Source organism: Mucor velutinosus (assembly GCF_035048745.1).
Source record: "Mucor velutinosus strain NIH1002 chromosome Unknown tig00000041, whole genome shotgun sequence".
NCBI lineage: Eukaryota > Fungi > Mucoromycota > Mucoromycetes > Mucorales > Mucoraceae > Mucor > Mucor velutinosus.
The window spans coordinates 2,668,863-2,690,603 of NW_027041905.1; the positions used below are offsets into that span (position 1 = coordinate 2,668,863).

A 21,741-nucleotide genomic window follows, 5' to 3' on the forward strand; every position below is an offset into this window, starting at 1 on the left:
ATGAAGTCGTATTTACGGTTCTCATTACTCATCTCGCTGTTGCTGCTCATCGTCCTTGCATCTATTCATGCCTCACCCATTGTCCTCAACAACGGTGCATTGAGGAATGCAACAGCCATCACAACACCCACCAAATCTCATCCTCTGCAGATTATAAACAACGACAAAAGAGATGTGATTGATCTTCATAATTCGGGCGGAGGAAAGACAACTACTACAACAACAAAGACAAGCACCAGTACCGCAACTGCAACATTCACTTCAAAACCATGGCCCACATCAGCACCTTCTTTGAATCCAGGTAAGGCAATTTGAGCTATATAGAGCGTATGACGGAGACTAAACAGGATACAGAGGACGTTTACGGTGGCATAGGCATCACTCCTCAAAACGGTGTTGCAGGCGCATTCTTGATTGTGCTAGGTCTCTATTTGATGGTGTTTGGGTTCAGATCATTCAGAATCACATTGGCTGTTTGCGGTTTTTTGACATTTGGTCTCATCACCTGGGTAGCCATGGCCAACAACCAGCCCTACTATGGCTATATCAACAATGATATCACCACCATTGCTGTTCCTGCTGGGTTGGGTATACTTGGTGCTATCATTTATGCTGTCTTTTGGAACATTTCCATCTATCTCGTGGGAGGTACATGTCACCACACGTTGCAGATTGTAAACAATTACTGACTTTTTGCCCCACCCATAGCTCTCGGCGGATTCACATTAGCCATGTACATTCTATGCTGCAAGGCCGACTTGCTGATCACTCAGGTAGTGGCAAGAGCAGCATTCCTAGTGGCCTTGCCCTTCTTCATGTCGTTCATCACCTTCTTCGCTGAGCGCTATGTATTGCTCTTTACCTTTGCATTCGCTGGATCGTACTGCTTTATCGTTGGCATTGAATTCCTGGCGCACACTGGCTATTTGGCTGGCATCAAGTCCATTCTAGATGGCAACCCATATCACCAAGTTGTATATACCATCACTCGCAATGCGATCATCATGATTGCGTTCATTCCTATCATCTTTGTCATTTCATTTGGCTGGCAATACACGTACAATAAGGGTCAAATGTTTGGTGTTGTATTTGTACCTCCAGCACCAAAGAGTGCTGATTCCAAGGGCGGCAATGAAAAGGAAGCATCTGAGGAGGGACCTGGAGAGCCTGGACCCGTAGATGAACACCAACCACACATTAAAGAATAAAGTTATATTTACAATTGCAGACATAAAATGTGGGGTAAAGAAGAAACAAAGCCAGGTTAACCATTTATCCGCAGTGGGTTGGACTTGAGTAATCATGATTATGATTGGATCAAGTATTGGTAATGAGAATTTGATGGTGTTTCCTGCTCTTCTTTTTCATTCTCTGTCTCTCTCTTTCTTTTCCTTTCTTTTTCGTCTATAAAAGCAGCAAATCTATGGCCACAAAAGCCAATTCAGACCAGAAAAACGCAAACGACATGTCTCCCACTTCAACCACACAGCAACAAAAAGTGCCTCAACGAAAAAAGAAGGCAGCCAGAGCCTGTGTTCATTGCCAAAAGGTGAGTGATCTCGCTACTTTATAGTGGTTCTGACGATGCTCATGATTTCGGTTCACGTACAGGCACATTTAACTTGTGATGATTGTAAGCTATACACATCTTTCCTGTGACTCATCCAGCTAATTTTTATAAAAAAAAAAAAAAAAAAAAAAAAAAAAAAACTAATTATAGCTCGACCATGTCAACGATGTATAAAGAGGGATTTAGCAAATACATGTACGGATGGTGCTAGAAAGAAGGCGAAATACCTGCAAGATGCAGAAGGTAAGAAGGGCGAGTGATGGCTGATTCGTCTAGCTAAGCATGCTATTTGCAGACAATATGAGCAGCACATCCAATAAATCGAGATATACACCGGCTCCCAGCCAGCAACTGATGGACACATTCAACAATGGCAGTGCACAGCAGCCGTCATTCTTAAATGGAGGTACCCTACCCTTGTGTATACATGACATGAACATAAATTGACTGATACGCTGTTGATCAACTCAGCAAGCCTTATCGATGCAAATCAACTACTGGGTCTAGATAACAGCAACAATGCTCTGAACTATGGATTTGGATCGAACGCTACCAACCTGGAATACTCCATCTTATCCAACATGTTGGGCTCGCCACAGTTTATGGACAATGCGCAGAGCAAGAGCTGGAGCCCCAACAACAACACCACTACTATTCATCATGATACCCATACTACAGCAACATCCACATCCACTACTGCATCAACACCTGCTTATACACCTAATCTAGTAGGCGATCCTATTTTATACTCACCTCAACAACATTCTGATCCAGCAACATTTGCCATTGCCAAAATCGATCATAGTCCAAAATCAAATCTCATCGTCACCCCACCTCCATCATTCAAAAAGAACCACTATCCGCAACAGCAGCACATGCAATCGCAACGGATGGGATACAATAATGCCTCGAAACCATTCAGCTATGCGGACGGATATCACTATCTTATCAATTATGTGAGACAAAAGTAAGCGAGCGAAGGAGAAAGGTGAACGGGGGATTAATGCCATCTACTTTTAGAATGGGAAGAGACGAGCTGATGAGGATCAGCAAAGCGTTGGCATTGTTCAGACCATCTGTGTTGGCTTCCATGATGAATCTGACTGAGGATGATCTGATCTTTACAGAGAAATGTCTGCAGAGAACGTTGCTGGTAAGCATTATATTTTACTATACTTGGAAAACATTAACTCTGGATGTCGTATAGGAATACGAGAAGTTGATCACTTACTCAGGCACACCAACGGTCGTCTGGAGACGAACGGGCGAAATTGCACTGGTTGGCAAGGAGTTTTCATTATTAACGCAGTGGTCTCGAGATGCGATATTGAGTAAAAAGACATATATTTACGAGGTACGTTATCATGACAAGAGAGGGACTGGGCGGAAGACTCATGCAAGACTCTAGTTGATGAGCGATCCTTCTGCTGTTGAGTATTGGGAAAAGTATGCGTTGCACGCATTCGATAATACGGATTCAGCCGTGTATAGTTCCTGCATCTTGATGAGTCCTACAAAGAGAGTGGTACCCTGCACTTTTTGTTTTACCATAAAACGAGACATTTTTGATCTACCTAGCGTGATAGTTGGCAATGTAAGTATTCTCTGAGCCTTGGTAATTGTTAAATTAACACTTTATTTTCTACTAGTTTCTTCCCATTCTCAGCTAGACCCCTCAGCGATATCATTTTACCATAGAACCGTATCAATAAAACTATTTATTACTGCCACAGGCATTTTTTTTTTTTTTTTTTTTTTACTACACATAATTGCCAGCTTCCTGAATCTGTAATCTCTGACTAATCTTTTCTTTCAATTTGAGATTGGACGGGCTACTCTTGATGCTGAGAGATCGTTCAATGAAATCAAAAGCTTCTTGATACAATTCCAGATCACAGAGCACTTCAGCCATGGTAGCCAGCACAATAGGATGTCTAGGATGCAATCGCACAGCCTCTGTCAACAAAGTCCTTGCCTGGGCATATTCCTCCATGCCTTGGTACGCTGTCGCCATGCCATACCAGCCAATATAGGATCTCTTGTTGGCAATCATGCTCTTTGAAAAGTGTTGCTTTGCGCCCAAACTGTTGCCCTTTTCCCATTCTTCATAGCCCAGCAATGCATGTCCGTAAGATCGAGATGGATCCAAATTCACCGCCTTTTGAAACCATTGAGTAGCTTCATTGCCACCCTTGACGCATTTAGCCCAGTTGCCTGCAGCAACGTACGCTTCAAATAGATGGCTCTTGTTGTCCTTCATCTTGAATGCCAGCAAATTGAGCTCCTTTTCCTTTTCCAAATACCATAGACACGTTGAATAGATGGGCACACAATCACAGAACCAAGGTGCAATGACAAATGCCTGCTTGAAAAAAGCTCGAGCGCTAGTGTAATCACCTGCATCGTAATAAGCTTTTCCGAGAATACACAATACACGGGCTGAATTGTACTGGCAATCATCCAGTTGCTGCAACTCTAAAGCTGCTTTTTCACAGTTGTAAAAAGATTGCCGTAAATATCCATTTGCCAAGATGCAGAGCACCTTCATGATTTTGTTCATGCCTTCGATGATGTAAGCATCTGTGTCAGGGTCATTGGCATACTGGCCATGAAAAGAGGGTAAAAAGTAGCTTTCCAGCGATTTTGGTTTCTGTTGTCGTGATGGTCCCGTTTTGACTCTCTTCTTGCGATGCACAGTGTCCTCCTCCAAATTATCCGCTGATTGCTTTCGCACTAAACGAGGGGGAACATTTCGCTGAATGGATTCATAGACTTTCTTTTCCTCTGCATAATTGACATCATTTTCGTCATTTAGTGTCAAATCCACTTTAAGTTTCTGAGGTGCTTGTACAGGCGGTTTTTTATGCAATCCGTGCTTATTTTTGTACGCTTCGTTGGCCTTCATTTGCACGATATCGCTCTTGATGCTATGGATGATGCTGTCCTTTGCATGCTCAATTTCCCCTCTTTCGATTTCATTGTCCAAGTTTTCATGGCTTTTCTCGCTGATCTTGGATGAGACTCGAACAAGGGCACGCAACTGATCTACTGTGGTATCGTGGTATTCGTCTTTGAGTAGCGGCATATCCCAGCTATTCTTTCTGACCGAAGTAGACGCTAATTCGTTGGAAAAGGAGATGTCGCATTGATGCATGGATATAGCAGAGGGTAAATAAGACTGTGACGATCGAGAGAGGTCTGTTGTAGCTGGATCAAAGTTTGTGAATATGTCTTGCGGTAGTTTGGCTGTATTGAAATCAATGTCTGGCGCAATATCACATAACTTCATATACGCTGATATTTTGTAGGGATTGGATTCCAAGCAAGTCCAGTAGTAAATAGATGCTGCTCGAATGTTGTCCAATTTCATGTATAAATCACCCAACAAGTTGCATAACGATGCTTTACTAGGCATGTGGTGTCGAGTGGTGTTGCTCGCCAGCTCTTATTTCAGTAGTGCGTGAGTCAATAGGTCAGTGCCATTGTTGTTACCTATGCTTCTTACCATCTCCCCAATATGTTTTCTGTGGCAAATCATTCATGGACAGAGCCAAACGCAGTGCCTGAACACCCTCACTCCAATACAGCCGTTGCATTTCGTCTGATTCCTCTGAATTTCCAAGCTCCAAGCAGCTCTTTGCAAACAGGTTGAGACACGGTATGGATTGTACAGACTTGAGAATGATATAGGTTGCATTGTAATCCAGCGATTGATAGAGGCATTTTGCATATAAGAACTTGTATTGCGGATTGGTGTTGTCTATGGCATAAAGTCTCTCGGATAGTAATATGGCGTTTTTCACATCACCATCATCCATGTCTCTGTTGGTGATGGACATGAGCGTGTAGGCTTCAATTGACGTGTCCTTCATCTGTGTATTAGTGGTATATTGCTTTTTGATTCAGAGGTAAAAAAAAAAAAAAGGGAACAGAAAAAAAAAGTGACTCTACACACGTTAACCTGCAATTTATAGATAACTTGGCCTGAGCTGCGGTGGTGGCTTTTGGACATTGATTGTTTCCCTTTTACGTTCTGTTTAATGATGTCGTCTATTGATAGCAATTTAATATACCAACCGAGGAGAGCAGACAATGCTACAAAGATAAAGAGACAAGCCGCTGCAAATGCACTACAGCAATATTCATTGTTGGCATTACAAGCTGTGAAGGATGGCGAGGTAAATGCGCACAAAATGGACTAAGCGCACATGGCCGTATGTTGCTAATCCATGCTGATAAATGAGTAGAGCCCAGCAAAGACTCGATTGAAGATGATGCGGTACGTTTTTACTCAAGTGTAGCGTATATTGTTTGCTCAATATGCTGTATTCCAGTGCATTGACCGACTTACCCAATGAATTGCCAAAAGAATCCTACGGCAGTATGAGAAAGAAATCAACAGGCCCTTCTTCTCGTTGAATATCAGCACCATCTACACAACCACATGATTACATCGCTCTTCTACTGTATAAATATTCGATCTATTCACATAAAAAACATCTTGAAATCATGGACAAAATCATTACATTGAGCCAATGAAAACTACCAAAACGACACATCTAAGTTTTTTTTTTTTTTTTTTTTTTTTTTTTTTTTTTTTTTTTTTATATTTGCATCTTACAAATCATATTTTCTTTACGCCTTTTCAGTTTTGCATGCCCACAAAAAGACAATGGCTTCGTATCATACAGTTCCAGCAGAAGATCAACCTACGTTGGTGCCGCTATTTAAGCCTCGAAAATCCCGTTCAGTGCTAGCAACTGTCATGCTCACCATTTGTATCATTACCTTTGTTTTACAGACTGAACTCGCTCAATTTGTTCAGAAAACTACCAATTACTCAAAACCCTACTTTATATTGTAAGCTTCACATAGCATATGAAGGTAGTTGCAAACCAGCTAAATGCCTTTTCTTTTCAGATACATTAGTCACTCTTGTTATGTATTCATGATTCCACTGCAACTCATAGCGGAATATATCCAACACAACCACAGCCATCAGCACACATCCAAAGATGCCAGCCTGTATCAACGAATCATTGAAACAGTAAACAAAAGCAAAACATCTGTAAATAACTCTCTTTTGGAACTACAATACAGAGTGCAAGGAGATCAAGTATTCCCTCTTGGGTTCGTCATTAAGACCAGTCTATGTCTGTCCGTTCTGTTAACTCTACCGGCTTACATTTGGTATCTCAGTGTCAACCTCACTTCCATGTCAAACCTTACGGCCATCTACAACACAGGCTGCTTCTTTGCTTATTTGTTTAGCATCTTGATGTTACATGACAGACTAGTTGCCGCCAAAGTCGGCGCAGTATTGTTGTGCATGGCAGGTGTATTGGCCATGGCGTGTTGGCCACAACAGGAGGTTAACGATGGCGAGGACATTTTGCAACAAGCAAGAGGCATTGGCAAGGACTGGATTGGCATTACGGTAGCTTCTGTGGGTGCTGCTCTCTATGGATTCTATGAAGTTTATTACAAAAAGTATGCATCACCTACTCAACCCACAATTTTGTTTGCAAATACTATCACGGGCATCATTGGAATTGTCACATTTCTGCTGTTATGGATACCCTTCCCCTTGCTTCATTTCACTGGTATTGAAACATTCGAGTTACCCGACTTGTCTACATTTGGGTATATATTGGCCATTGCATCAATGAGCGTGATCTATAATGCAACCTTTATGGCAGTCATTGCACTGGTCAACCCTGTATTTGCTGCTGTTGGTGTCATGTTGACGGTGCCTGCTGTGGCAATCACAGATGTGTTGGTCACAGGCGTCATGGTGCCTGCTTCTACTATTGTCGGAAGCGCTTTAATTTTGATTGGGTTCTACATTTTAAATAAGCAGGTTGGAGACGAAGAGAAAATAGATCAAGCCTTGGCCTTAGAAGGACAAGAGCATCATTGAATATTCAATAAAGTTACTGTCATGCGTTTTTGATTCATGAGTGATGTTCCTGAATTGCGGGGTATATGTGTAAGAAATAAATAAAGCGCAGCGCATATAAAAAACCGATGTTATTTTTCTCTTTGATTACTAGATGATTATAGGATAAATTCATGTGCTAGGGCATGCTGTTTGAGTGCTAGTAGCTATCATTCAGCTATGGCCGCAACGGCGGCGACGTCTATTTTAAAGTCCGATGAGTGGAGCTTTGAACTCGCCGTCCAGAATCGACTTAATTTTGCCATCTTCAATCCTTCCTATTCAAATTTGACTCGATAAGTCATATTTACCATACCTATCCTCCTTAAGCTTTTCAATGTCATTTTTCAATGCGCATCGAAGGGTGTTATTCATATATACTTTCTTCACTTAAAGTATTGAGCAATCTACAAAAATTGGAAAAGTGGTTTTTGAAGAAAAAGTCAACTTTTTGTATATGAAGATTCCACAAAAACAGTTTCAGACGTTGTGTCGAGTAATTTCGTACAATTTGATATTAGGAACACCATAGAAGAAAACGTCGTTTTCGAGGTGAAAAACGCAATCATTTGAAATTTCAAGATTTGGTCTTACCATCCCTCGTCTAAAATTGATAGATTTCGTTGATTTTTCATGATCCAAAAAAAAAATTGAGATAGTGTCTGGAAGTAACTAGGAATCAAGAGTAATCATTAGGCGTGTTCCTGAGCTTCTGAAAAGGCTTTTACAGGGAGAAATCAGCAGTCGAATGTGGCCAGCATTTGCCGTATTCTGATAGATTACTGAATACAGATGGCTCGTGTAGATATCGTATGTGGGCAGAAATGCACTGTGCACTTTTATTCGAATGTAGAGCACTGTACGAAAACCATCGGAAGTCTGAGTCTTTAATTTATGGCCACCTTTGTCAATTCGTGCCACTTAGTACCCCTTTATGGCAGCACTTGAATGACCATCTGTCGAGATTCTGCTCACTGTATTACACTCCTCAAAGGTATACAGATATAAAACAGCTTTGATGAAACTAGGTTTCGGTGGATGGTAAAGAGATTTGATGTTATCAACGCCCTTGATGCACTAACCTCTCATAAAAGGAGCAAATCTACTTGAAAATCACTTGCTGAAGATATTTACAGGCAATCCTCCTCCACAGATTATCCACATCTCTTCATTACCTAGACAGATGCTGACCGCTATAGAAAAGCATGTCCTCAATTCAGAATTGATTCCAAATTATTTGCGCGCATTTAAGAGATAAAGGAAGGATACATTTCTGGACATCAGTAACACAAATTCGCTTTCATCTCCTTCTAAATCACACCATATTCTACGATTTCTTCATCTACAATCAATTCCGCGACCATTCTAACCGTTGAATATGCCTGATTGCAACGCGTCAAAGCATGTATGGTTGAGTATATATTGTGTCGAGCAATTCCTTAAAGCATTCACCTTGAAAAAGTAGCATCAGAATGCTATTTGAATATACTTGTCTAGACGCAAAGTGCTTGATCTGTACCCTGGTTTTTAACCAAATTAAGTTTGGGTGTTTGAGCTTCAGACGAAGAGTACTACAAATCCTACTGCATGCAACATTGAGACACCGTAAATCAAGATCATCTGATAATAGGAGCTCCACAGTTAGAAGAGAATCTGATAATGAATACACCTGCAGATGGTGCAACATGAGCCATTACATCTGATCAGTTAGGTAGTGGTTCTATAGTAATGTCAATATTGAGGCTGTACTCTTTGATTTGCAAGCTATTTATGGTGAGTAATCCTATCCGTGTTTAGGTATGGTTTTGTGGTATGTAGACGAACAAATAGCATGTTACTATGAGGAAGAGTTTTGAATTAGGGCGTTTCTGGGGTTGTTCGTATTACTGCTAAAAACTTTTATAAATAGGTTGAAAACAAGTTTGCATGGCATCCTTCTCATTCTTCTTCTTTCTTCTCCTTCTGCTTTCCTTTCTTTTTTACATTGACATAAATTGCAATGGAGGAAAAAAACAAAATAGAGCTCGACATTGAGAGCATTGTGCCAACTGAAAGCCATGACAATCCTAAATCAGAACATCCTACTGAAGATGCTCAAAAAGGTGTCAAAGAAGTTGAGGCAGTGACCTTGACTTGGTCCAAGGCTACATTGATTGCAGTCTTTATCAAGTATGTTTTGTTCTGTTATGCTAACAATGATAGACTAACATGTTCTGTTATAGTATCTGGCTCCTCTATTTCGTCAATGCTATGCAGTCCTCTATTCTTTACAACTTGATCCCCTACGTTACTAGTGATTTCTCTTCTCACTCATTGCTCAATGTCATCTACATTGTCGCCAGTGCCATCTCTGCAGCCGTATATATTCCATTGGCCAAAGTGTTAGATGTCTGGGGCCGTGCTGAGGGCTTCCTTCTCATGACCATATTTGCTACCTTGGGTCTGGTCTTGATGGCTGTTTGCCACAATTTGCCCACTTTTTGTGCTGCCTATGTAGGTTGAGGATATTGTGTTGCTACGGTACGCATACTTACATGTATTACAGGTCTTTTATAGCATTGGTTTTGGCGGCATGACCTTCTCTGTTGACGTGATTACAGCTGATTCATCCAAACTCAAGAATCGAGGTTTGGCTTACGCTTTTACATCCTCTCCCTACATGATCACTGCATTTGCTGGTGCTAAAGCAGCAGAAGGCTTTTATTACAACATCAGTTGGAGATGGGGTTTTGGCACATTCGCCATTGTGTTCCCTATCGTAGCTGCCCCCTTGTACTTTATCCTCAAGTTTAATCTTCGCAAGGCTATCAAACAACACAACGTTGAAAAGGTTGACAGTGGTAGGACATTTTTGCAAAGCGTTTGGCATTTCATCATCCAATTTGACAGTAAGTAAACCCACACATCAGGCATACCTAGAGGCAAATACTAACTCTCTATAGTTGTCGGTGTTCTCATCTTCTCTGTTGGTCTCACTGTCTTTTTGCTTCCATTCAGTATTGCTGATAGCGCTCCTAATGGCTGGGCTACTGGGTATATCATTGCGATGATTGTTGTTGGTTTTGTGATGCTTATTATCTTTGTCTCATTTGAAACATTTGTTGCTCCTGTACCACTGTTCAATTATAAGCTGCTCTCTGATCGCACCATCATCGGTGTTTGTTTATTGAATGCAACTTATCAGATCTCTTACTATTGTTGGGCAAACTACTTTACATCCTTCTTGCAAGCTGTTAATAACCTCTCGCTGGCCGAAGCTGGTTATGTTGGCAACACATTTGATGTTGTTTCTGGTGTGCTCTTGCTGGGTGTTGGCTATTTAATCCGTAGATTCGGTCGTTTCAAGTGGTTGTTGTACATTGCTGTCCCACTTTACATCTTCGCACAAGGTTTAATGATTTATTTCCGTCGTCCTAATCAATCCGTTGGTTACCTTGTCATGTGTCAAGTTTTTATCTCTATCGGTGGAAGCACCTTTATTATTGTACAGCAAGTCGCAATTTTAGCAGCTGTCGATCATCAACATGTGGCAGCAGCTCTTGGTATATTGTCTGTCGTTGGTACAGCCTCCAATGCTATTGGTGCTACCATCTGTGGAGCTATTTGGGCCAACACATTCCAATACGCACTTGCTGCGTATCTCCCTGCTGAAGGCATGGAAAATTTTGACATGATCTACGAGGACTTGGAGACTCAATTAAGCTATGAAATGGGTAGCCCTGTAAGAATAGCTATTCAAGAAGCTTACGGCTATGCACAAACAAGAATGCTTGCTGCTGGTACTGGTATCATGGGCTTGTGTATCATTTGGGTTCTTTTGATTAGAAACATTGATCTTGCAAAGATTTCACAAGTCAAAGGCACAGTCTTTTAGAAATGTGTCCACTGTAAATCTTTTATTCTTACATTGTTACATATATTATTATTTACTATCAAAATTAATAAACTTCACACTTTCAACCATCAACAATCTCTGCTTATATGACTATGTCTGGGTATACAGTATACACTCAATGTAGACTCCATTGATGTCTAGAGCGAACCTACAAGTAATCCATCCCTTCACTTGTCGGCTTAACAAACAGCTGGTGGAATAACCTTCTGCTCTAATGCAACCATGTGTTGTCATCTTGAACTTTAATCTATTTTGAACGACACAAACTCAGGAACGGATTTTGAACTTCGGGGAGTTAGGGAGATGTGCATCTCTGCAAAGCTGTTTTAGTACCGTTTTGGCATTTGCAAATCCCCAAACATAGAAGAGTCAGTTGCCACTTATGGTCAAAAATAGATCATTTAGAAAGAGATGTTTAGTAGACGCTTAATAGCGACTATGCATATAGTATCATAACATAATAAACGTATAGTCCCTAGATACTTTTACAACCTTAATATGGAAACGGAGTTATCAGGCATTTGTCAGGCATGGCTCATATATGTAGAGATTTTATCATTATATATCCTGTAAAACATTCAAAAAAAAAAGTAGACAGGCAAGCCATATCCTTTCAAAATTTTAAAGAATTGTGTGCCGTACAAGGTGAATAAAACCACCGGCAAAGCCGGCAATGGAGAGGGGGTTTGGGGGAAGAACATAGCGCATCTAATCCAACACTTGGTAACACTGATCTATATGAGAGCTTGATCGCAGCGAAGCAAAGGTGCAAACCTATGACAACTAAGCATCCAATCCAGCATTTGATAGCATTGATCTATACGAAGGCTTGATTGTAGCGAAGCGAATATGCAAAGCCATAGTATCTAAGCAGCAAATTCGATTTCTCATTTCCTTTATTAATAAACTTAGCAGCAACATAGCGCACCAAATTTGCATGAATCAGATTTACCAAAATCAAAATGCCTCTTGTTCGAATTAGAAGTTACACAGGCTGCAGAACTGCCCATCCAGAAGGCTTCAGCTACCAAAGATGAGATTCATGCCGTGTAAATAAAAGCCATAAAGCAAATATACAACCAAATTGGACATTTTTCAAGACTTCATATATTGACATGTAGACCTTTCTGAGCCACCGGAATGACACCAAACAATTGTGCTTGAGTAGTAGTAATCTCCTGACACCTTTGCTGAACTTTTTGGGACCAAAAAGCATGAGATATCCCTCATGGTTTTTATCGAAAATCAAACGATCGCGTTTTTCACCTTGAAAATGAAGACTTTTACTATGGTATGTATTGAATCAAAATGTTTCTCTCGATCCAAAGCAATCTATGAAACCACTTTTATGAGATGTTCATATGCAAAATATGGCTATTTTCGCTAAAAGCCTCATTCCATATTTTATTAAGTTGCTCAATAATTTCAGTCAAAACGCTTATCATAGTTAGTACCATTAGAAGCGCCTTGAAAAGTACTCCAGGGAAGCTTAAGGAAGCATTTTTTTTTGTAGGGGAGACGGGCTCCAGGTTTTATTTAAAGTCCTTTAAATGTCATACTGAGTGGTAGAAAAGACTGTTGTTGGACCCAATGTCTGCAATGATGGGGAATAAGATATATAATGAATTAAGTTGGGAAAGAAATCTACTATTAATCAGGTGCGACACCTAGAGCCAATACAATCATGCGAATCGTCAAAAAATGGGTACTGGATAAGAGCACAAAACACCAAACGAGAACATCATTATTACGTCAAAATAATCACCAAAATGCATTCACCGAGATTTGAACCGGGATCATCCAGATGGCATGTTTGATGCTTAACCACTTCGCCCTACCACCACGGGCTTGTGTATTAGGAAGCGTTTTTTTTTTTTGTAGGGGAGTCGAGCTCCAGGTTTTATTTAAAGTCCTTAAAATGTCATGCTGAGGGAAAGAAAAGACTGTTGGTGGACCCAATGTCTGCAAAGAAGGGGAATAAGATATTTTGAACTAAGTTGGGAAAGAAATCTACTACTAATAAGGTGCGACTCCTAGAGCCAGTACAGTCTTGCGGAAATCGTCAAAATATAGATCATGGATAAGAGTACAAAAACACCAAACGAGGACATCAGTACTACGTCAAAAAATCAAACAACTTGCGTTCACCAGGATTTGAACCAGGATCCTCCCGTTGGCATACGGGAGTTTTACCACTTCGCCCTACCACCAAGGGCTTGTATTAGGAAGCGTAGAGTAATCATTACAATTTATATAATCGAATATCCCAAAATAGATTAAAGAAGTCGAAAAAAGGCAAGCTCTGTCCAATCTTGAACAAAAAAAAAATAAGAGGAGTTTGAATCAATTTTGGCGGCGGCATTGCTGCTGGCTGACCTAAATGCCTTTCTGTTGATGACAATGATGATTGCGATGCTGATTAAATGGGGATCATGGAATTGAAAGGACAATTGCTTAGCCCAAATACTTATTTTTGTGGAGCTTTGCCTCATGAAGATGTCTTTTGCAATGACAATACCTCAAAAAAGTCGCTGTAGATCTTACACAAGTCCTGCATTTACTTATGGCCAGCTTTATGCCGCCATCTTATTAAGAGCATCAGCAGCAGTGAATGGTATGGCAATTCTGTTATCAGAAAATGACAATTGTGATGTACAAATGTTGCATAAAATCTGAATTTTCTTTCACATTGTCCCAATAATAGGCTTTGTTTGATATCAGTATAAGCAAAAACGACGCTGATGGAAACACCTCCTCTCCTCCTCCTGGCTCTGATAGAACCTTTCTTTTACTAACGAACAATTGTTTGTTTAAAATACATTTGATATACCAAAATTTTATAATATCTAATTTAAAATGTCTTTGTCGAAAGCCCATAGGGCGACGCCGACATCAAGCGTAGTGTTAAATTACTGTGCTATCAATCAACAATCAAGTTTCTTCTAACATTTGGCTATTGTTAATTTTGCAATATTAGCCAAAGACCCCCCAGAAGCGCGAGCCATCTGAACGTAGGTTGGCTTCCATCAAAGCGAAGCGTAGATCAGGAAACCAACCGAAGAGTCGAAATGCTTATAGTATCGTAATAAATTTATGGTCCCTACTACTAGACATTTTCACAGCCTCAAAAAGGAAAGAAGATGATCTAACAAGCATTTTGACAGACTGGCATTATTAAATATAGAATACAAGAAAAATAGAATGGCTAAAAGCAATGCTATATGTTTTGCCACATACTTCCCATACGTTTCAAAAGAATCTATTACTGTATTGCCTTCATGATGAAAAGGGCATTGAGTTTGCCAGCTAGCCCCACCAGCCGCCAAAAATAGTTCAAACCCAGAATTACAGTCTATTCCAGATTGGCCAAATCTTGATGGTTTTCGACTCGATTGATCTATTTTAACAGATCCGACTATGAAAATATGATGATCATCCGATGCATCCTAATACATTCTTGGAGTACTTTTCAAGGCGCTTCCAATGGTGCCAAGTAAGATAAATGTTTTGAATAGACTTAATGAGCAAATTACGAAAATAGGAAAAGAGGTTTCTGGCCAAAAAGTCGAAATTTTACATGTCAAGGTCCCACAAAATTGATTTCAGGAGTTACGTTAGATCGATAGAAACATTTTGATTCAAGATATACCATAGTAAAAGTCTTCGTGTTCAAGGTCAAAAATGCGATCGTTTAATTTTTTGATAAAAACCATGAGGGATACCTCATGCTTTTTGGTCGATTTTTGACCCAGTTTTTTTGGTCCCCAAAAAGTTGAGCAAAGGTGTCAGGAAGTAAGCGCTAGATGAAAGCAATTGTTTGGTGCTACTCTGACGGTCTAAAACGGCCTTTAACGCGGAAAAACACAGCTCAAATGCACCCAGATTTTGCTGTATCAGGGACACTCTTGGCTAAAAAGGAGCAATAGCAGTGTGCTGCTTGGTCGTATATGAAGTATCTACGTGTATACGGATGTGGAACACCACATAAGAGTCAGATCCACAGATAATTGCAGGGTTCTTATGTGTAATAGGAAGATTAAAATGAAAGTAGCAGTATTTGATAAGATGAGCAAGGGCAATCCGTTGCGCGAGCTGCCGCTGTGCAGGCTGGTTCTCACCGAAGCGAAGCAAAGGTAGAGAGCCATCCGAAGCATAAACACACTCATCTTCGCTTAATAAATATTAGAGGTTCTCATAAAATATAAAATAAATTCATGATTTAAACTGCTGCGAGTTTTTTTTTCGATCCATTCATCTGGCTGGTAAACTTCAGCTTCGTTTTCTATTTTCTTAACAGAAACCCTTTTTCATTTAGGGACTCTGCGGCATCACACATGTCTGATTCAGGTATAAAAAGCCCTGGCAAACCAACAATGAAAGTAATCAACACACACATGATTGGATTTTGGAGATTAGATTTTAATGTGTATATGTACAATAAGAGGGAGGGGATGCAAGAGTATTATGTATTGAACAAATTTATTAGCACACAAAATTATTCAATGGATAAATAATGGGTGTAAAAAGGAGGAAGAGAAACTTAGTAGAAGAAACCAAGGATCTTACCACCAGCGTGCTTTTGACGAGCCTCTTCGTGATCCATGATACCAGCAGAGGTAGTCAAGACCAAGTAACCAAATTGACGGGCAGGCAACAAGTTGGCGGTCCACTTCTCGAGCTCAGGGAGCTTGATGTTGAAACGGGGAGAGATGACACCACACTTGTTGATACGGCCGTTAAGTTGAATAACAATCTTACCGGAACGGTGATCATCAATGATTTCGAACTCGCCAATGTAACCTGAAAATTGATAGAAATATCAGTAAGCTGTATCCGACATTTGAGTGCAATCACAAATCAAGTAGAGAAAAAAGTTTGAAATGTTTGACGAAACAAACGATAGGAAGTGAATCTTCCGCAGATTTAAAAATCATACATTGTAGAGATCCCAACATATAATCAGTTATACTACGGAGCGGCAAAGAATAAAAAAGTAGAAGAGGGATTGATGTACTTACCATGCTTTTGCATAGTGGACAAGAACTTGACAATGACCTTGGAGGAGGGACGGACGAGAACTTGTCTCTTTCCACGCTTCTCAGCGTTGTTGATGTTGTTCAAACAATCTTGCAAAACGGAGACTCTGACCATTATAAAATTCTACAAAAGGAGGGACAGGGAATGAGCAAGCAATTCAAACTTTCAATGAGTGTCGCCCAACTGCGATTCATAAAAGTGTTTGCTAGTATCAAGTGCAGTAGCCTCCCATAAGGCTTTGCAACATGACAATAGATGGATGGATGGATGGATGTGCAGGGGGGATGGATGGATTGATAGTTTACCTTTAGTTCGAAATAGGATGCGAAAAGGAAGGAACTATCAAGTTGTAGGATCTGAAAGGTCTTTTTATTCTTTTTCGCTATTTCGATGTGTAACATGTAAAAAATCTATTCCATTACCATAAGCCACTTCAATGTCACAAATGAAGGCATTATCGACAGTCCATTTGAATGAAAGCCTTTTTTTTTTCTCTCTCCAGAGAGTCAATTTTTTCCAATCCTCATTACCTTACATATATAAGAAATGGCTAAAATCGTCAAGAAGGGAGTCAAAGGTGCTGCCGCCAATTTCATCACTAGACAACAAGCTTTGAACAAGCTTCAAATCTCTTTGGCTGATTTCAGGTAAATGTCAACGTATTAGAACCTAAAGGCAAATCGAGAAAAATGTCAAAATGCTAATTCGCATGTCATGGATCATTAGACGTCTTTGTATTTTGAAGGGTATCTATCCCCGTGAACCCAAGAACAAGAAGAAGGCCAACAAGGGTAGTACAGCACCTGCTACATTCTACTATGTCAAGGACATCAAATATCTCTTGCACGAACCACTTCTCGCTAAATTCCGCGAGTACAAGGCATTTGCAAAGAAGCTCAACAAGGTGCTTCACAAGGGCGAGTTTTCTGCAGCAAAATCTTTGGAGGAAAATAACAAGCCTGTGTACAGTTTAGATCACATTGTCAAGGAGAGATATCCTTCATTCATTGATGCTCTTCGTGATCTCGACGATGCTTTATCCATGCTCTATTTATTCTCCAAATTACCTGCTGACAACAAGATCAAGGCTGATGCTGTTGCCGAATGTCAAAAGCTGATCTCTGAATTCCAAGCCTATGTCATGAAGTCCAAGAGTCTGCGCAAGGTCTTCTTCTCCATCAAGGGTATCTACTATCAAGCCGAGATCAAGGGTCAAACCATTACTTGGATCGTGCCCTACCAATTCTCACAAGAGATCCCCACAGATGTTGATTTCCGTGTCATGCTCACCTTTTTAGAATTCTATCAAACTCTTGTTGGTTTTGTCAACTTCAAATTATACAACGAAATCAACATGACCTATCCTCCCAAGATTGATGAGACTGGAGGCTTCCATTTAGACGAAGCTATGCCTGCTGCCACCACGAAGAACGATGATGATGAAGATACCAACGCTGTCGATGAATTCAAATCCACTGCCGCTGCTGGTGAGGAAGATGACAGCACAGTTACTCTTGCCAAGATCCAAGCTGCTTCTAACGCTACATCTGATCTCCAAACCCTCTTCAAGAACCAAAAGTTCTACCTGTCCCGTGAGACTCCTCGTTACGCTCTTGAATTCATGATCAAATCCTGCGGTGGCCAAGTCAGTTGGGATCCCTCTGTTGGTCTTAACCCTCCCTACCCTGAATCAGACGAATCCATCACCTACCAAGTCACTGATCGTCCCTCTGTCAGCAATCGTGTGTTGTCTCGCACCTATGTTCAACCTCAATGGATCGCTGATTGTATCAATGCTCGTAAAATTGTCAAAGCAAGTCTCTATGAGCCCGGAAGCACATTACCACCTCATTTGTCTCCCTTCGTTGATGCCAAGGAAGGTGATTATGTTCCTGAAACTGGTTTGGAAAGCGACGAGGATGAGGATGTGGAGGATGAAGTGATTGAGGAATCTGCCGTTGTTGAGCAGGAGGACAAGCCCAAGAAGACAAAGAAGCGCACAGCAGCCGAGATCGAGGAAGAGGAAGTCAAGGAAATGTCCACAGTGATGATGACCAACAAGCAGAGAAAGCTCTACACAAAGATGCAATACGGTATTCAGCAAAAAGCAGACCAAAAGGCCAAATTAGAAAAGAAAAAGAAGGCTCTCAAGACTGCAAAGAAATAATCTGCTTTTCTAATGTTCCCGTTTTACTTTCAACCTTGTATTTTTGTTATCTCGTTTCACACTCTTCTTGCTCAAAATTCATGCTTTTTATTTTCTATTCATTACCCTTTCAAAACACTTCATTTTTAATATAGCCTCCCCCTCCTGCTACTTCACCCTTTAGATACTCTGTTGAAGAAAATAAATTTAAATATGTATACTTTTAATGCGATTTCATGTAAAGCATCGGCTCGCATGCTTGGATGGCTCGATGCCCTGTAGCATTCGATATACGTTGATATAACATACTCATCGATCAGAGTATTACAGTATGAATTACAGTAGAGGAAAATAGACCCAATTGTAGTGATTTATAAATCTGAATTTCACACACGATTCTTTTCAGATATTCATCATTGTACACTGTGTGCCCTATGTTCAAGTTATCAATTTGATTTTATTCAAAAGATACATATCATCATATGGTTTCTTGTTCAGGCTACGATATGCATACAATTATACCAAGATAATGGATATCAAATGTACAGCCTTTTGAAATTTTAGGGAAACTCTGATCAAAACAAATGGATACTGTAGAATACCTTGTGGCACAATGAGTCCCATGGCTTACCTAGTCTACTATCCTATGATTACACCTGATCCTCTCTTTGTATTCTACCAGACATGGTGCACAACCATGTATTACTGCGTCTCTGGAAGAAAAATGATCTACACACATTTCGTAACTAAATATAGCCCTTTCAGCCTATACATGACTACTACGCTTCAAATGTTGTCGATACGATGCTGCCAAGCACTCACCTGGCTTTTGGCTCCTGGTGTTGTGCTATTTTTTTTCTCACCTTGATCTTCTGGACATGTAAGCCAATGATACACAACAAACCTTAAACACTCGAGTGATTTACTTGTATGTGTTGTTGAAAAGCCTTGGACAAAACGACTTCCCCAATAGTACAACGAGAAAACTGCATCTTTTAGCATTTGTGGTTCTTTCTTTCGCTTCCCTCTTTTCCTTCTTCTCTTTCTTATCCGTTGCTTGATATCCGAAAAAACCATACCCTCTGCACTTTGTAGCATTTCAGACTATACATCATGAATAACAGCACTCGAATTCATTTGCCTCCAATTCATGATATGTTGTATACTCTGAATTCAGAATCAAGCATCAACCATCAAAGTAAACATATCGATATAATATGTAACAAGTAAAATGCTAATTCATTATATCCTACGTAGATGCTGGTACCAACGGAAAATCGCCCTCATCCAATTCACCTACCTTGGCTCCTTCTGCACCGTACCCACAAGTACCTGATTCTGAACAATCTAAAAACATGGTTCAAGGCCATCATCATCACAATCAAAGCTATTATCATTCACCACCACAAAGCCAGCACTCATCGGACCACTATCAAAAGAAACCGCCATCAACTTACAATCAAAGGGAAAGTATAGAGTACATTCATCTTAAAAGCAAAGCTCCAATATCACCATCACCGATAGATTGGCACAGGCGATCAGCAGATGATTATCGAAACCAAAATGGCTACACAAGTTGCTCAAATACGGATCAATTGAGTGTTACCAACACGACTCTTGGTAATCATCAACCCACAGCTGCTGTTGCTGCTGAGCCCTTACAGCATCATAGAAGCCATCACCATGTTCAGCGTACATCACATACTCGATCCTACTCAGATCAGTTTATGCAGCAAAACATGCGAAGATCTTCTGCATCAGAAAGAATCTTGGTACATTCAACATCTCCTGTCGATCCTCCTCCTCCTCCTCGCTCCCCTTCTTCGACTTTTCGACCTTTTCATCGACGCACTGCATCTGATGTATCGTCGTTCAGCAATAGACAACCAAGATCCCCGAGTAACAGCAGCAGTTATAGCGGCGATCAACAACCACAGAATAGACGACATACTCATCATTTTCCTCCACCCAACAAAATCATCAGTGCCAACAGATACAAATGTAATGAATGCTTCAAGACGTTTTCAAGGCCTTCTTCATTGAGAATTCATATCTTATCACATACAGGTGAGAAACCTCATGTATGTCCTCATCTCGATTGTGGAAGAAGATTTAGCGTACAAAGCAATATGAGAAGGCATCTAAAGGTGCATTATTGCAATGATACCTCTCCTCAGCAACAACAACAACAACAACAACAACAACAACAGCAACAGCAGCAGCAGCAGCAGCAGCAGCAACACCAAAATCTACAGACAATTTCTAGTCGATTACCATCATCTTAAATATTACATTACTACTGACTATACCCCTTTTAATTATTTACAAGAAAAATAAAGCTAATGCATTTCATTTCATAATGGCTACTTGCATCTACAGAAAGCAATCTCACTGTGACGTTGTTGCAACAGAATACAAATGGCATTCTACAAGAAAGCGCGCATAATGAGCTCTCGGTTTGTTTGCTCGCAATTGGATTCACAATGTCTCTTTTTGTAACAGTAGGATCGACAGGTTTCGATGATCTTATACATCAGACAACCGGCTCAGATTTCTTGAACGCTTTATCAGAGGCTGGCATCAGGAAAGTTGTATATCAATTTGGTTCATCTGAACAAGTATTCGCAAAAAACTTGCAATCCTACAACGGCAAGATCCTGGATTTGGATGGCTACAAGTATAAAGCATCCATCGCGGAAGATATGGAGCAAGCAGATGTCATTATCAGTCATGCAGGTACAGAATTGCGGTTGCCATAGCAACCTTTTCATGTTGCTAATTTACATTTGTGGTTCGGATTAGGTGCAGGCACGATATTGCAAGCATTAAGGATGAAGAATAAGAAGCTAATTATAGTGGTCAACATGTCATTGATGGACAATCATCAGTATCAGCTTGCTCAAGCTATGCATTCGAGCAATTATGCCATTTGCAGCGGCATGAGGTACGATTGATCTCGATCATTGAAAGACACATCATCTGATTCCTTTGATTTTCGATACAGCGAGCTAACAGATACCCTCAGAAACATCAACCATAGCCAACTTACACCTTTTCCGGCTGCTAAGCCAGAGACATTTGCTTCCATCGTTGACGAGCAAATGGGATTTGCATTATGAATAAATTCCATGTCCAACCGTCACTGAATTTACATC

The 21,741-nt window shown here is 40.4% G+C and overlaps 10 protein-coding genes across 10 annotated transcripts; 8 read left to right on the forward strand and 2 right to left on the reverse strand.

Annotated features, from left to right (window-relative positions):
* YEL1 (Arf guanine nucleotide exchange factor yel1) lies at nt 1-1,208 on the forward strand (the record flags this gene model as incomplete). Its single annotated transcript, XM_064820467.1, has 3 exons — nt 1-301; nt 355-648; nt 709-1,208. The coding sequence occupies 3 exons, from the start codon at nt 1-3 to the stop codon at nt 1,206-1,208; spliced, it is 1,095 nt and encodes a 364-aa protein (XP_064684387.1).
* A 215-nt stretch (nt 1,209-1,423) lies between these two features.
* On the forward strand, nt 1,424-3,240 carry ATC70_001064 (uncharacterized protein; the record flags this gene model as incomplete). Its single annotated transcript, XM_064820468.1, has 9 exons — nt 1,424-1,549; nt 1,612-1,633; nt 1,721-1,813; nt 1,866-1,976; nt 2,042-2,537; nt 2,591-2,723; nt 2,778-2,924; nt 2,979-3,164; nt 3,220-3,240. The coding sequence occupies 9 exons, from the start codon at nt 1,424-1,426 to the stop codon at nt 3,238-3,240; spliced, it is 1,335 nt and encodes a 444-aa protein (XP_064684388.1).
* Nucleotides 3,241-3,329: 89 nt separating this feature from the next.
* ATC70_001065 (uncharacterized protein) lies at nt 3,330-5,442 on the reverse strand (the record flags this gene model as incomplete). The annotated part of the gene is made up of 2 exons (XM_064820469.1): nt 3,330-5,014; nt 5,076-5,442. The coding sequence occupies 2 exons, from the start codon at nt 5,440-5,442 to the stop codon at nt 3,330-3,332; spliced, it is 2,052 nt and encodes a 683-aa protein (XP_064684389.1).
* Nucleotides 5,443-5,610: 168 nt separating this feature from the next.
* On the forward strand, nt 5,611-5,989 carry ATC70_001066 (uncharacterized protein; the record flags this gene model as incomplete). Its single annotated transcript, XM_064820470.1, has 3 exons — nt 5,611-5,748; nt 5,818-5,849; nt 5,905-5,989. The coding sequence occupies 3 exons, from the start codon at nt 5,611-5,613 to the stop codon at nt 5,987-5,989; spliced, it is 255 nt and encodes an 84-aa protein (XP_064684390.1).
* Nucleotides 5,990-6,242: 253 nt separating this feature from the next.
* ATC70_001067 (uncharacterized protein) lies at nt 6,243-7,490 on the forward strand (the record flags this gene model as incomplete). Its single annotated transcript, XM_064820471.1, has 2 exons — nt 6,243-6,430; nt 6,491-7,490. 2 exons carry the CDS (start codon nt 6,243-6,245, stop codon nt 7,488-7,490), a joined length of 1,188 nt encoding a protein of 395 aa, XP_064684391.1.
* Nucleotides 7,491-9,507: 2,017 nt separating this feature from the next.
* ATC70_001068 (uncharacterized protein) lies at nt 9,508-11,382 on the forward strand (the record flags this gene model as incomplete). Its single annotated transcript, XM_064820472.1, has 4 exons — nt 9,508-9,677; nt 9,731-10,001; nt 10,054-10,396; nt 10,451-11,382. 4 exons carry the CDS (start codon nt 9,508-9,510, stop codon nt 11,380-11,382), a joined length of 1,716 nt encoding a protein of 571 aa, XP_064684392.1.
* Nucleotides 11,383-15,943: 4,561 nt separating this feature from the next.
* Nucleotides 15,944-16,554, reverse strand: ATC70_001069 (uncharacterized protein; the record flags this gene model as incomplete). The annotated part of the gene is made up of 2 exons (XM_064820473.1): nt 15,944-16,203; nt 16,422-16,554. The coding sequence occupies 2 exons, from the start codon at nt 16,552-16,554 to the stop codon at nt 15,944-15,946; spliced, it is 393 nt and encodes a 130-aa protein (XP_064684393.1).
* Nucleotides 16,555-16,986: 432 nt separating this feature from the next.
* On the forward strand, nt 16,987-18,607 carry ATC70_001070 (uncharacterized protein; the record flags this gene model as incomplete). Its single annotated transcript, XM_064820474.1, has 2 exons — nt 16,987-17,087; nt 17,167-18,607. The coding sequence occupies 2 exons, from the start codon at nt 16,987-16,989 to the stop codon at nt 18,605-18,607; spliced, it is 1,542 nt and encodes a 513-aa protein (XP_064684394.1).
* A 1,092-nt stretch (nt 18,608-19,699) lies between these two features.
* RPL6_1 (60S ribosomal protein L6) lies at nt 19,700-20,871 on the forward strand (the record flags this gene model as incomplete). Its single annotated transcript, XM_064820475.1, has 2 exons — nt 19,700-19,784; nt 19,844-20,871. The coding sequence occupies 2 exons, from the start codon at nt 19,700-19,702 to the stop codon at nt 20,869-20,871; spliced, it is 1,113 nt and encodes a 370-aa protein (XP_064684395.1).
* Nucleotides 20,872-21,069: 198 nt separating this feature from the next.
* ATC70_001072 (uncharacterized protein) lies at nt 21,070-21,705 on the forward strand (the record flags this gene model as incomplete). The annotated part of the gene is made up of 3 exons (XM_064820476.1): nt 21,070-21,322; nt 21,389-21,530; nt 21,591-21,705. 3 exons carry the CDS (start codon nt 21,070-21,072, stop codon nt 21,703-21,705), a joined length of 510 nt encoding a protein of 169 aa, XP_064684396.1.
* Between the last annotated feature and the right edge of the window lie 36 nt (nt 21,706-21,741).